At 34.2% G+C, this 14703-nt stretch overlaps 1 protein-coding gene across 2 annotated transcripts in view; it reads right to left on the reverse strand.

Annotated features, from left to right (window-relative positions):
• The window catches only part of pnt (ETS transcription factor pointed), a 594656-nt gene that overhangs the window by 146710 nt on the left and 433243 nt on the right, over nucleotides 1-14703 (reverse strand). For both annotated transcript variants that reach the window (XM_075291727.1, XM_075291729.1), the window contains one exon: nucleotides 11239-11736. In XM_075291727.1, coding sequence (XP_075147842.1) covers nucleotides 11239-11736 — 498 coding nt within the window. The remainder of the gene's footprint in view (nucleotides 1-11238; nucleotides 11737-14703) is intronic.

Below are 14703 nucleotides of genomic sequence, written 5' to 3' on the forward strand. Positions count from 1 at the left end.
ATATAGTCCCCATATAAACCGACCACCCCAATTTGGGGTCTTGGACTATCAAAGGTCGCAGTTTTAGTCCAATCGACTTCAAATTTGGCACAAGTATGTGCTTTGGCTCAGAATAGAACCTTATTGATTTTGGAAGAACTCGGTTCAGATTTAGATATAGCTCCATATATATATTTCGCCCGATATAGATTTATATGGCCCCAGAAGCCAGAGTTTTACCCTAATTTGCTTAAAATTTTGCACAAGAAGAACAATTATTACTATAGTCAAGTGTGCCAAATTTTGTTGAAATCGGTTCAGATTTAGTCATAGCTCCCATATATATCTTTTGCCCGATATGGACTAATACGGTCCCAGAAGCCAGAGTTTTACCCCAATTTGGTTGACAATTTGCACTAGGAGTACAATTAGTAGTGTAGTCAAGTGTGCCAAATTTTATCGAAATCCGATCAGATTTAGATATACCTCCCATATATCGTTCGCCCGATTTAAACTCATATGACCACAGTGGCCAATATTTTAGTCCGATTTAATTGAAATTTTGCACAGGGAGTAGAATTAGCATTCTGGCTATGCGTGCCAAATTTGGTTGGAATCGGTTCAGATTTAGATAAAGCTCCGATATATAGCTTTCGCCCGATTTACACTCATATGACCACAGAGACCAATTGACTATAAAAATAAAATTTTGACAATTTTCTATAGAAATAAAATTTTGACAAATGTGAAACAAAATTTTGACAAAATTTTCTATAGAATTAAAATTTAGACAAAATTGTCTATAAAAATAAAATTTTGACAAAATTGACTATAAAAATAAAATTTTGACAAAATTTTCTGTCGAAATAAAATTTTGTCAAAATTTTCTATAGAAATAAAATATTGCCAAGGGAGCCACCGTGGTGCAATGGTTAGCATGCCCGCCTTGCATACACAAGGTCGTGGGTTCGATTCCTGCTTCGACCGAACACCAAAAAGTTTTTCAGTGGTGGATCTTACCACCTCAGTAATGCTGGTGACATTTCTGAGGGTTTCAAAGCTTCTCTAAGTGGTTTCACTGCAATGTGGAACGCCGTTCGGACTCGGCTATAAAAAGGAGGTCCCTTGTCATTGAGCTTAACATGGAATCGGGCAGCACTCAGTGATAAGAGAGAAGTTCACCAATGTGGTATCACAATGGTTTGAATAGCCCTGATACATCGGGCTGCCACCTAACCTAACCTAAATATTGACAAAATTTTCTATAGAAATAAAATTTTGACAAAATTTTCTATAGAAATAACATTTTCTATAGAATTAAAATTTTGACAAAATTTTCTATAGAAATATAATTTGGACAAAATTTGCTAAAAAATTAAAAAAAAAATTTGAGAAAATTTTCTATAGAAATGACCACAGAGACCAATTTTTATCTCCGATTTAATTGAAATTTTGCACAGGGAGTAGAATTAGCATTGTAGCTATGCGTGCCAAATTTGGTTGAAATCGGTTCAGATTTAGATATAGCTCCCATATATATGTTTTTTTCTGATTTCGACCTAATCGTACCTAATTTGGGTCAGAATAGATACCTATTGATTTTGGAAGAAATCGGTTCAGATTTAGATATAGCTCCCATATATATCTTTTGCCCGATATGCATTAATATGGACCCAGCAGCCAGAGTTTTATACCGATTTGCTTGAAATTTTGTACAAATATAATACTTAGTCGTATAGTCAAGTGTGCAAAATTTGATTGAAATCGGTTCAGATTTAGATATAGCTCCCATATATATCTTTCGCCCGATATGGACTAATACGGTCCCAGAAGCCAGAGTTTTACCCCAATTTGGTTGAAATTTTGCACAGGGAGTAGATTTAGCATTGTTGCTATACGTGCCAAATTTGATTGAAATCGATTCAGATTTAAATACATCTCCCATATATAGCTTTCGCCCGATTTACACTCATATGACCACAGATGCCAATTTTTAACTCCGATTTAGTTGAAATTTTGCACAGGGAGTAGAATTAGCATTGTAGCTATGCGTGCCAAATTTTGGTTGAAATCGGTTCAGATTTAGATATAGCTCTTATATATATGTTTTTCTGATTTCGACAAAATACCAAAATTTTCCTTGTAAAACCGCCAGCCACTGCTTAGTCGAAAAGTTGTAAAAATGACTCAAATTTTCCCAAAACTTCTAATACATATATATCGAGCGATACCCAGCAAAAAAATTGGAAGTTCTTCCAAAGGCACAACTTTAAAAGCACTTCCAGAAGATGCACTACCAATGATGTTCTTTATTTTAACTACCCAGGAAGTTCTTGTAATTAAATTTTTTATAACTTAGTTTTTTCATACTTTTAATGGGTAATTTTAACTTTTTTGTTTCAAATAGCTTAAAAACAGAGTAAGAATTCTAAAAATGGTACAAATCATTTAAATTTTGTCGAAAAAAATGCTAACTCCAATCTGAAAAAATATGAATTTTTGAAAATATTTGAGTTCAAACGTTTCCGACAAGCGTTCGAATCCATTAAAAATTATAAAAATTATTTATTTGACAAAATATCACAGAATATTTTAATTTACATCCAAAACATTGAATTTGGATCACACCTAAAGAAGTGATGCAAATTCAGTGCAACGGCTGTTGAAATGGAGGACTTCCATCCTTTGACAAGCCCATGTTAAATTCATCGCTTCTGCGTCAATTTTGCACCACTTCCGGATCCAAAAAGAACATTTTCATTACTTTTTTGGCGACGCTTTTTTTGCTGGGTAAATCATAAATAAACTTTTGCGAAGTTTCCTTAAAATTGCTTCAGATTTAAATGTTTCCCATATTTTTTACTAACATTGTGTGCCACCGTAGTGCATTAGCCGAGTCTATAGATTTTGTAGAAGTCTATCAAATTCTGTCCAGATCGAGTGATATTTAAATGTATGTATTTGGGACAAACCTTTATATATAGCACCCAACACATTTGACGGATGTGATATGGTATCGAAAATTTAGATCTACAAAGTGGTGCAGGGTATAATATAGTCGGCCTCGCCCGATTTTACACTTTTCTTACTTGTTTTTTATATGTACTAGGTGTTTTAACTGAAACAAATTCAAAACGGGAACAATTTGATATGAAATAAATTATTCAAAAGACTTTGGTTAATCGTCCTCTTGACGCCGATGGTCGATTCGTGGCCGATTATCGATATTTGGCCGCATGCCGAAGCCGATTCCTCGACTAATGAAATATTGACTAACGAAAATATTTTTTGTGCGATGCAAAACCTAGATCATTTACTTTCATTATTTTTTTCGACTTCACAGTGATATTATATTCTTTATCCATCCCGATGGAGAGAAAACTTAATTTCCAAATGCATACAAAATTTCTAAACCTCCATAGTAGAGTTGATCATTTAAATTATGAGATAGAAATTAAATTTGTTAGCTGTTACCAGGGCTGTGGAGTCGGAGTCTTGGAGTCGGAGTCTGAAGATTTTGCTGGAGTCGGAGTCGTAAAAATTTTGCTCGACTCCGACTCCGGCTAAACCAATTTTTTTAAAACACTTCACATATTTGTAACTAAGCAAGTTTTTACGCAAATTAGTTTCCATTGCGTTATTCATTCGATCAATGTACAGCATGATTGTAAATGAAAATCAACTTCCAATTACGGCTATCTTTTTATATTTCCTAGAATGTTTGAGTAGCAGATGGGCTGGATCGATCCATTTTAATGCCCATTTTAATTTATTTGAAATGTTTCGAACAATCGATATTATTTTTATTTTATTTTAAGGCAATATACATATGTGGAATATTGGCAGAAAATTTTTTCAAAGTTGTTTTTATAGAAAATTTTGTCAAAATGTTATTTCTATAAAAAGTTTTGTCAAAATTTTATTTCTATAGCAAATTTTGTCAAAATTTTTAATTCTATAAAAATTTTATTCAAAATTTTATTACTATAGAAATATTTTTATACCCTGCTCCACACTGTGGAACAGGGTATTATAAGTTAGTGCATATGTTTGCAACACCCAGAAGGAGACGAGATAGATACATGGTGTCTTTGGCAAAAATGCTCAGGGTGGGCTCCTGAGTCGATATAGCCATGTCCGTCTGTCCGTGAACACATTTTTGTAATCAAAGTCTAGGTCGCAGTTTTAGTCCAATCGACTTCAAATTTAGTACAAGTATGTGTTTTGGCTCAGAATAGATCCCTATTGATTTTGGAAGAAATCGGTTCAGATTTAGATATAGCTCCCATATATATATTTCGATCGATATGGACTTATATGGCCCCAGAAGCCAGAGTTTTACCCTTATTTGCTTAAAATTTTGCACAAGAAGAACAATTAGTACTATAGTCAAGTGTGCCAAATTTTATTGAAATCGGTTCAGATTTAGATATAGCTCCCATATATATCTTTCGCCCGATATAGACTAATACGGTCCCAGAAGCCAGAGTTTTACCCCACTTTGGTTGAAATTTTGCACAGGGAGTAGAATTAGCATTATAGATATGCGTGCCAAATTTGGTTGAAATCGGTTCAGATTTAGATATAGCTCCCATATATAGCTTTCGCCCGATTTACACTCATATGACCACAGAGGCCAATTTTTTGCTCCGATTTAGTTGAAATTTTGCACAGGGAGTAGAATTAGCATTGTAGCTATGCGTGCCACATTTGGTTGAAATCGGTTCAGATTTAGATATAGCTCCAATATATAGCTTTCGGCCGATTTACACTCATATGACCACAGAGGCCAATTTTTCACTCCGATTTAGTTGAAATTTTGCACAGGGAGTAGAATTAGCATTGTAGCTATGTGTGCCAAATTTGGTTGAAATCGGTTCAGATTTAGATATATCTCCCATATATAGCTTTCGCCCGATTTACACTCATATGACCACAGAGGCCAATTTTTAACTCCGATTTAGTTGAAATTTTGCACAGGGAGTAGAATTAGAATTGTTGCTATGCGAGCCACATTTGGTTGAAATCTGTTCAGATTTATATATAGCTCCCATATATAGCTTTCGCCCGATTTACACTCATATGACCACAGAGGCCAATTTTTAACTCCGATTTAGTTGAAATTTTGCACAGGGAGTAGAATTAGCATTGTAGCTATGCGTGCCAAAATTGGTTGACATCGGTTCAGATTTAGATATAGCTTCCATATATATGTTTTTCTGATTTCGACAAAAATGGTCAAAATACCAACATTTTCCTTGTTAAATCGCCACTGCTTAGTCGAAAAGTTGTAAAAATGACTCTAATTTTCCTAAACTTCTAATACATATATATCGAGCGATAAATCATAAATAAACTATTGCGAAGTTTCCTTAAAATGTTAGACTTTCCTTACTTGTTAAACGTATGTATTTGGGACAAACCTTTATATATAGCCCCCAACACATTTGACGGATGTGATATAGTATCGAAAATTTAGATCTACAAAGTGGTGCAGGGTATAATATAGTCGGCCCCGCCCGACTTTAGACTTTCCTTACTTGTTTTCTATAGAAAATTTAGTCAAAATTTTATTTCTATAGAAAATTTAGTCAAAATTTTATTTCTATAGAAAATTGAGTCAAAATTTAGTTTCTATAGAATATTTTGCAAAATTTTATTTCTATAGAAAATTTTGTTTGTTACACAAAATTTTTTTTTAAATTTTATTTCTATTGATAATTTTATTTCTTTAATTTAAGTCAAAATTGTATTTCTATAGAAAAATTTGCCAAAATTTTATAGTAATAGATTTTTTATTAGAATATTTGGTCAAAATTTTATTTCTACAGAAAATTTGGTCAACATTTTAATTCTATAGGAAATTTTGTCAAAATTTTATTTCTATAGAAAATTTAGTCAAAATTTTGTTTCTGTAGAATATTTTGCGGAATTTTATTTACTACACAAAAATTTTTCTAAAATTGTATTTTTATTGATAATTTTTTCAAAATTTTATTTCTATAAGAAAAAATTGTCAAATTTTATTTCTATAGCAAATTTTCTCATTTTTTTTCTTACTGATGCTCACTGATACTCACTGCTATAAAAATGTATTCAAAATTTTATTAATATAGAAATATTTTTTTCTATATAAAATTTAGTCAAAATTTTACTTCTATAGAAAATTTAGTCAAAATGTTGTTTATATAGAATATTTTGCAAAATTTTATTTCTATAGAAAATTTTAAATTTAATTTAAATTTTTTTATTCAAAATTGTATTTCTATATATTTGGTCAAAATTTGATTTCTATAGAAAATGTTGCCAAAATTTTATTTCTATAGAAAATTTAGTCAAAATTTTGTTACTGTAGAAAATTTTTCAAAATTTTATTTCTATATAAAATTTTGCAAAATTTTATTTACTAGACAAAAATTTTTCCAAAATTGTATTCAGTGAGCATACAATTTTGGAAAAATTGCTGCTATGTCGAAAGCTTGTAGAAATGACTCAAATTTTCAAATTTTTCAATGAATGAATCATAAATGCATTTTTGCGAAATTGTCTAAACAATTATAAATATTTCCCAAATATTGCCCGAGTTTTGTAGAAGTCTGATTTGAGATTTTATCAAAATGTAGATCTAAATACAAAGTTGTGCAGAGTATATTATAATCGGCCCGCCCGACTTTAGACTTTCCTTGCATTTTTATTTTTCGTTAAAATTGTGTCACGTCCTATAACGTTAGATTTAAATTTTAAGTACATAGATTTTGTAGAAGTATATACAATTTTGTCTTCAGATTCAAATTCATGTATATGGAAATATAAACCTTTATATAGCTCGCAACAAATTTAAAGGATTTGAAATAGTATCAATAATTTTGGTCCACAAATACATATACTGTTGGTATATTCTCATATTATGATGGGTATTTATATCATTATTTTATTTTTTAAACATTGCCATAAATTTGAAATATAGAATTCAATTGGCATCTAATGTGAAATTAAGATCTCTTTTGGCACACATAAATAAACACGATGCTTTATATCGTCCACTTACGGTACCCCCACAATAGAACTACAAATTAGTGGTATTAAAATGAGATTTAGTTATATTACCCGGAGTCGACTCCGGAGTCGGAGTCGAGCTGATGAAAAATGCTGGAGTCGGAGTCGAGCAAAATTGGCTCGACTCCACAGCCCTGGCTGTTACACATTACAAAAAAAAAAACATAATTGTGATCATCATAATACCCCACATCACTTCAGTGAAAATATCAACGACAAACCACCTTAATTAAGTCCAAATAGATTAAACAAATAACTAATGGTCGAACAAAAAAAAAAAAAAAAAACAAATGACAATAAATTTAAATTGTGTGTGGTATGCCAAGTTATGTTTTTTTTTCGATTCTCTGCGGAGGAGAAGAAATAAAAATTATTAAAATGCTAAAGCCACAAGCGAAACTAATTTTTAATTAATTTAGATTAGATAGCCAAATAAAGTCACAAATATCAAATGAAGATTTTAAGTCAGAAGATCATTCTATGGACCAAAATGATGAAGGAAAAGGCCTGTGGCTATGTCATCTATAAATGCAAATAGGCCCTATGGAAAACACAAAACAAAAAAAAAAAAACGAGACATGGATCCGTACATGGCGCCACTTGTTTGCATCCAAACATAGTTGCAGGTGATTGCCTGCATATATTCCATGATGATAAATCTGGAATTGGTTAACATAGTGAGTATGTAGTACAAGTTTGCTGCCTTATTTCCTCCCCCCCTTTCTTTTTGGGGCTTTTCCCTCTTAAGTTTTTATGCATATATTTATCTTATTTGAAATTAATTTCCGTTTCAATATCAATAACATAAATAAAATAAAATTCAAATTAATTTAATTGTTTATCCAAACAAAGTCAAATCTTTATTTATATGGATAGTGTGGTGGTGCAGTTAATGAAGCTGATGACAATGGTTGGTCTAATTTGGCTTGTGCCGAATGTATAACTTAAACGGAGCATGTTAAGAGTACCCTATATTGGGTAATACACGCAAAGAAGGCCTATGTTCACCTCAAAAATTTGCGAGAGCATAATGTTATTTTTCGATGGGGAGCATGGAACATTTTTGGCCGCAAAAATTTTCCATATAATTATGGGCTCATTTGAACCAAGTTTTGCATGGTTGTCAGACGTCAACCAATTTTTAACCGGATCGAATGAAATTTTCTCCTCCACAAGCCAAGTCTTGGAATCGATTTATATGGGCGCTATATACAGTGTGGGCCTAAAGAATCCAAGGAGTGTAAACGTTTAATAATTTTTTCGTTTATTATTACTTTTATTATTTTTCTTTTAAGATTATATAGATAAAACTTGGAGAATTTATAATGGAGAGGTTCACAATTGAACAGAGAACCACACCCAACGAAGAAATACATTCATCCGGAACGAAATTTTAAACAAACGAAATTCCCCTTTCATATAAAGTATTTTCGTTTAGAGCAAATTAATCAGAATTTATGATAAGCGATTCAAAGATTGTCTATAAAATTTTTAATATACATTGAAAGAAGTTTTTTTTAGCGTCAAAAGAAAACTTTGTTTTTTAAAATTTCGTTCCTCAGAAAAGTCAATTTTTTTCTTTCAATGCAGATCAATAGAATTTTATTATTTAAACCAAAAATTAAATTTGATTATGAGTGATGAAGTTCATTTTCATTTGAATGGCTTTGTTAATATGCAGAACTGTAGGTTCAGGGATTCTCAAAATCCAAGAGACATTCATCAACGCCAACTGCAGCCCATCAGATAAAGACAACATAAATAAATAAATAAATAAATAATAACTTAAGCAGTTTGTTAATATTTTTTGGAGCAATCTGGTTGGTTCCATAAAAGTAAATAATAGAGAAGGTTCAGTGGTTAAAACAAGAAGTGCCCATATGTAATAGGTACTTTTAGTTAAATGTGGTATCAAAATGGACTGAATAGTCTAAGTGAGCCTGAAATTTAATCGGGCTGTCACTTTAACCTAACCTGACCTAACCTAACATAAATAAACCAAAAAATTATTAATCGTTTACACCTCTTGGTTTCTTTAGGCTCACCCTGTATAATTATGAACCGAATTTACCAATTTTTGTATATACTAACCCCACAAACTGGGACTTTAGGTCCGTTTCGACAAGCAGTCTATTTTATATCACATTAAGCGAAAACACCGGAAAATCTATAATACTTTTGTGTAATCTGAAACTAAAATTGATAATCAAATTTTGCCCGAAAATTCAAAAGCCTAAAGTTTGAATTGGATTGACAGTTATACGAAAATATGATGCACAGTGGTGCTGAAAAAATGGTTCAATTTGGGAAGAATAATTCTCGTGTGTAAATTTCATAAGGAATTAACATAAAAGACCCAAAATAAATCATCTCACCCGCCCAGATCTTTAGTGAGTAATTTTTACTTTTTTTTTTTGTTTCAAATAGGTTAAAAACGGAGTAAGAATTCATAAAATGGTACAAATCATTTAAATTTTGTCGAAAAATATGCTAAATCCAATCTGAAAAAATTGTGAATTTTTGAAAATACTTGAGGTCAAACGTTTCCGACAAGCGTTACAATCAATTAAAAATTATAAAAAAATTATACAAATTATTTATTTGACAAAATATCACAGAATTTTTAATCGAAAACATTGAATTCGGATCACACCTAAAGAAGTGATGCAAATTCAGTGCAACGGTTGTTCAAATGGATGACTTCCATCCTATTTGTCATAGGATGGAAGTCATCGGGCCCATGTTAAATTCATCGCTCCTGCGTCAATTTTGCACCACTTCCGGATCCAAAAAGAACATTTTCATTACTTTTTTGGCGACGCTTTTTTGCTGGGAATTAAAAAACAAAAAAATTTGTTGAAAGGGAACACCCCCGACGTTTGTTAAGCCGGTCCGTTTTACATGTGCATAACCGCCCTATTTCTGTATATAAATGAAAAAGCTGGCCTATTTGCTTCGGTTCGGATTATATTTGGACGATTTTTTTTTTTTGAAATGTACAGGACACGTGTGTGGAAATCATGGAGTGATTAATCAGTACTTCAGTTTTTGTGCCAGACTTCCCCTGACCCTAATCTTTAAAAGAGTTCAAATCTTTTCGAATTCGTTTTCAGATCGAAGATTATGGTTGACTAAGTTAACGAAAATATTCTTCGGGAGGCGCAGCGAAGCGAGCCAGGTTACGCTCGTTTTAATTTAGAAATGAATATAGTTTAATTCATTTAGATAAAAATGTTAATGTATTTCAGTTTAATTTGTGAAATTTGTTATTTAACTTAGATTTAATTTAATTGAGTCGAATTTTAATTTAAATATAAATTTTTAGTTTTTATCCCCTTTTAGGAAACGGTGTAATTGTACCAGTTAAAAGTAGAGACTTTGTAAATCGCTTTGCATTTATTTCTAATACTTATCTAAGGCATTGTGATCTTGGACAATTTAAATACCATACACATGATGATCATCATCTCTGCGTCTAAAATTAAAATTATTTAATTTCTTTTAATGTACAGACGCTTGCGTATATTTTTTTTTAATTAAAACATTTTGACACATGCCGGATATTACCAAAAAGCAATTGAAATAAACAAACAAAAATAAAAATAAAAAAAATCCTACAAAAGTAAATAAAAATCCAACCAATTTATAATGATAATATAAATGTTAATATGAATATGACAACGAAATCCAGAAAGTTGTCAATGCATTTAAAATATTCAAAATGCATTTGGAGTTTGCATTTTGAAAGAGCCAACACCACAAACGTCATCATCAATATCAAGAATAAATAAACAAATTTTGTCATTCGTGAGACCTGTTGCAAGGGCCATTCACCATTCACCACAAAAATCAGGGAAAAAAGAACAAATAAACTTAAGAAGCAACAGTACTTTTTGGCTTTTTTTATGTTTACTTCCCTTTTTTGGTCTTTTTCAATATCCGGTACAATGAAAGATAGAAACTCCCCAATTCCAATTGACTTACAGTTTCTCAGGTTTTTCCGTTCATAAGTAAACTTGTGATTACAACAAGTGTGTGCATCAACAAGGTGTGAATACAAAATTTTTGAAAATATTGATAAATTATGAAATGAACTATTGAAGGCACATGGGGGTGACACAGTGGGGGAAATTATTGAAAATGTTAAACTTAAAAGATTTTTCAAAATTTTTTTTACCAAAAAAGAGAGTATGACCAACTTACCACTGTGATGTTGTTGTCTAGCCGATGTTGATGTTCTTTTATCACTGGTTGTTGCTGCTGTTGTTGTTGAGCCATTAGCATTCCCTGATGCTGCTGTTGCTATGGAAGACGTTGAAGATGATGTTGAAGACGAAGACGACGACGTTGATGATGATGATGATGATGAGGAAGACGATGCTGATGCTGAGGAAGACGCTGATGATGACGAGGATAATGATAAGGGTGTCAAGGATACTGAAGACAATGCTGAAGCTGTTACACTGAAATCTTGTGGTGTTAAACGATTGCAATTTGTTGTTGTTGCTGCTGTACTTAATGTATTTGTTGTTGTTGCTACTGTAGCAGATGTATTACTATTATTTCTATTATTACTGGTATTGAAGCCTAATTGATGGTCCGATCCACAGACTGATGTATTTGTTGTTGAAGATGATGACGATGTTACCGAGGCATAGGCATTGCTAGTATTTACACTTTCGTCTAGGGCTTTCTCACAATCTGCAAAAGGGAAAAAGTAAAAAATATTTTGGAAAAATTAGAGAATATATAAATATATGTTTTATATAAATATTTGATATATGACAAATTCTAAAACTCACTTAAATATTTAAGATCGACTCAAATCAACACTTGAACCAATTTTTGTAACAGTTTAGTAAGCACTCGCGAGGCTTGTGGGAGAAAGAAGGTATAATCATCAACTCACTTGGTCTGTTTTGTTCTTACCAATAAGTGCTGCTTCGTTTTAGGTCATAGCAGAGAGTTCCTACTGATACCCGAGCGAAACAGTCACAAATGTTATAAGGGAATTAAGTCGTACTGACTACGAAGCAGGATGCTGTACCAACGACAGCAGCGGGGAACCACCGTGGTGCAATGGTTAGCATGCCCGCCTTGCATACACAAGGTCGTGGGTTCGATTCCTGCTTCGACCGAACACCAAAGAGTTTTTCAGCGGTGGATTGTTCCACCTCAGTAATGCTGGTGACATTTCTGAGGGTTTCTTCTCTCTAAGCTTCTCTAAGTGGTTTCACTGCATTGTTGAACACCCTTCGGACTCGGCTATAAAAAGGAAGTCCCTTGTCATTGAGCTTAACATGGAATCGGGCAGCACTCAGTGATAAGAGAGAAGTTCACCAATGTGGTATCACAATGGACTGAATAGTTTAAGTGAGTCTGATACATCGGGCTGCCACCTAACCTAAGGTTCAATCTTCGGACAAGATCTCTGGAATGCAAAATACGACGAAATACTGAAGAGACCCATACCAGAAAGTTTTACCAAAATACCAACAAGTTTTTCAGCGGTGGATTGTTCCACCTCAGTAATGCTGGTGACATTTCTGAGGGTCTCAAAACTTCTCTAAGTAGTTTCACTGCAATGTGGAACGCTGTTCGGACTCCGCTATAAAAAGGAGGCCCCTTGTCATTGAGCTTAACATGGAATCGGGCAGCACTCAGTGATAAGAGAGAAGTTAACAAATGTGGTATCACATTGAACTGAATAGTCTAAGTGAGCCTGATACATCGGGCTGCCACCTAACCTAACCTAACGACAGCAGCAGTGGGTCATCAGACTACGCGACCCCTTGGACATCTTCCGCCCAATAATATTCGAGACTTTATGTATCGGAAGAGAATCAGCGGCGCGGCTACCAAAGAGATAAAGCTGAATGACACCTATAGCTTGCGTCATTGTGATGGATACAATGTTTTACGTAAGGAGCACATAAGAATTGGAGGTGATGGCCTGGCTTTCATATTACACCGTTGTGTACAGTAGAGATCTATCTTACCTGTATCAGACACTAGTCACTAGAGTGACCGCAACTTATATGGGGCAAAAAAATGTCGGAATCTTGTTCGCCTTAACCCCACAAAACGAATCCCCTTTCCAGATATTGGGATAACCAAAATTTGAGCCCGATTAAACAACGTTTACACGTGCCGCTCGTCGCTGAGTCAAGCCGAGTTACGCCAGCCTTTAGCTTCGAAAACGCGACCTGGTGCCACTAGGAGCATTCGCCTTAACCCCACAAAACGAATCCCCTTTCCAGATATTGGGATAGCCAAAATTTGAGCCCGATTAAACGACGTTAACACGTCGTTGCCCCACGTGTCGCTCGTCGCTCAAAATTTGAAAAAAATTTTTTTTTTTGCCAAAAAGTTTGGCGGCACATGTTAACGTCGTTTAATCAGGCTCAAATTTTGGCTATCCCAATATCTGGAAAGGGGATTCGTTTTGTGGGGTTGGGGCGAATGCTCCTGGTGGCACCAGGTCGCGTTTTCGAAGCTAAAGGCTGGCGTAACTCAGTTTGACTCAGAGTTACAACAATTTTGTTCATAACATAAATTTTTAAGGACAAAATAAGCTATCGTTTGTGATATCGTGCGTGTTTTTATTATTTACCGTTCGTTTAATCGGGCTCAAATTTTGGCTATCCCAATATCTGGAAAGGGGATTCGTTTTGTGGGGTTAAGGCGAACAAGATTCCGACATTTTTTTTGCCCCATAAAAGTTGCGGTCACTCTACTAGTTACCCCTATATGGAAGGAGGTCAAATTAGGGACTGGCGTGATAGATGTATACAATGTGGTAGCTGTGCTCCAGGCTATAGTCCACACATTGAGTGGTTGTTGTGTGGACATAACCAATTGGGGATAGCAGATTTCAATGCCCATCATGGACTTTTGGCAATCTCTTCTTGGTAATGACCTGAAAGGCATAGCAGATTGAAGACTCCGAACGCCCCCACGAGGATTATGTTTGATTGCAGCAGTTCGCCAGATATTTACTTAGCGTCGCCTGTTCTGATAAATGACGTATGCTGGCACCACGTAATTTCAGTGTAATTAGACCATCTCCCCATAGTTGTCACCATCGACTGACCATCTAATTTCATAACCTCTGAACGCTGGACGTTTATCAACCAAAAGAAAACCAACTGGGCTTCAGAGAATATACGGACTGCCGCTTCAGTGAGCTTCCGTCCCCCTTACATGTTCATGTTTCCCAGGGGGTGATCGGGGACATCATCAACGCAGCACCCATTCACTTTATACCTGCTGGTCGAATTGCCAAAGTTAGGCCTAACTTCCAAGTAGAATCGGTGGGACTTGCAAACCAGAGTTTTGAACGCCGTCGTTCTAATCCTGCTCATCCCAGAATCAGGTAACTTAATCTAGAGATTAGTAAGATAGTCGACGAGTACAAACGGAACATATGGGACTCGCAGATGAGCGTGATGGAACGCCGCCGTGCTAACCCTGCTAATCCTAGGGAACTGAATCTAGAGATTAGTAAGATAGTCAACATATGGTCATAGCACCTAACCTAGGCACAGAAACATGTACAGTGTTGGTCAACAGTGAGAACCCTCTGGAATGCTATCACCATTGGCGACTATTACTGAATCGAAGAGGTGCGCCAGATTTTTCAACCGACATTTTGTCGAGCATCTCCAG

This window comes from Haematobia irritans, chromosome 1 (assembly GCF_050003625.1).
Source record: "Haematobia irritans isolate KBUSLIRL chromosome 1, ASM5000362v1, whole genome shotgun sequence".
NCBI classification, from domain to species: Eukaryota; Metazoa; Arthropoda; class Insecta; order Diptera; family Muscidae; genus Haematobia; species Haematobia irritans.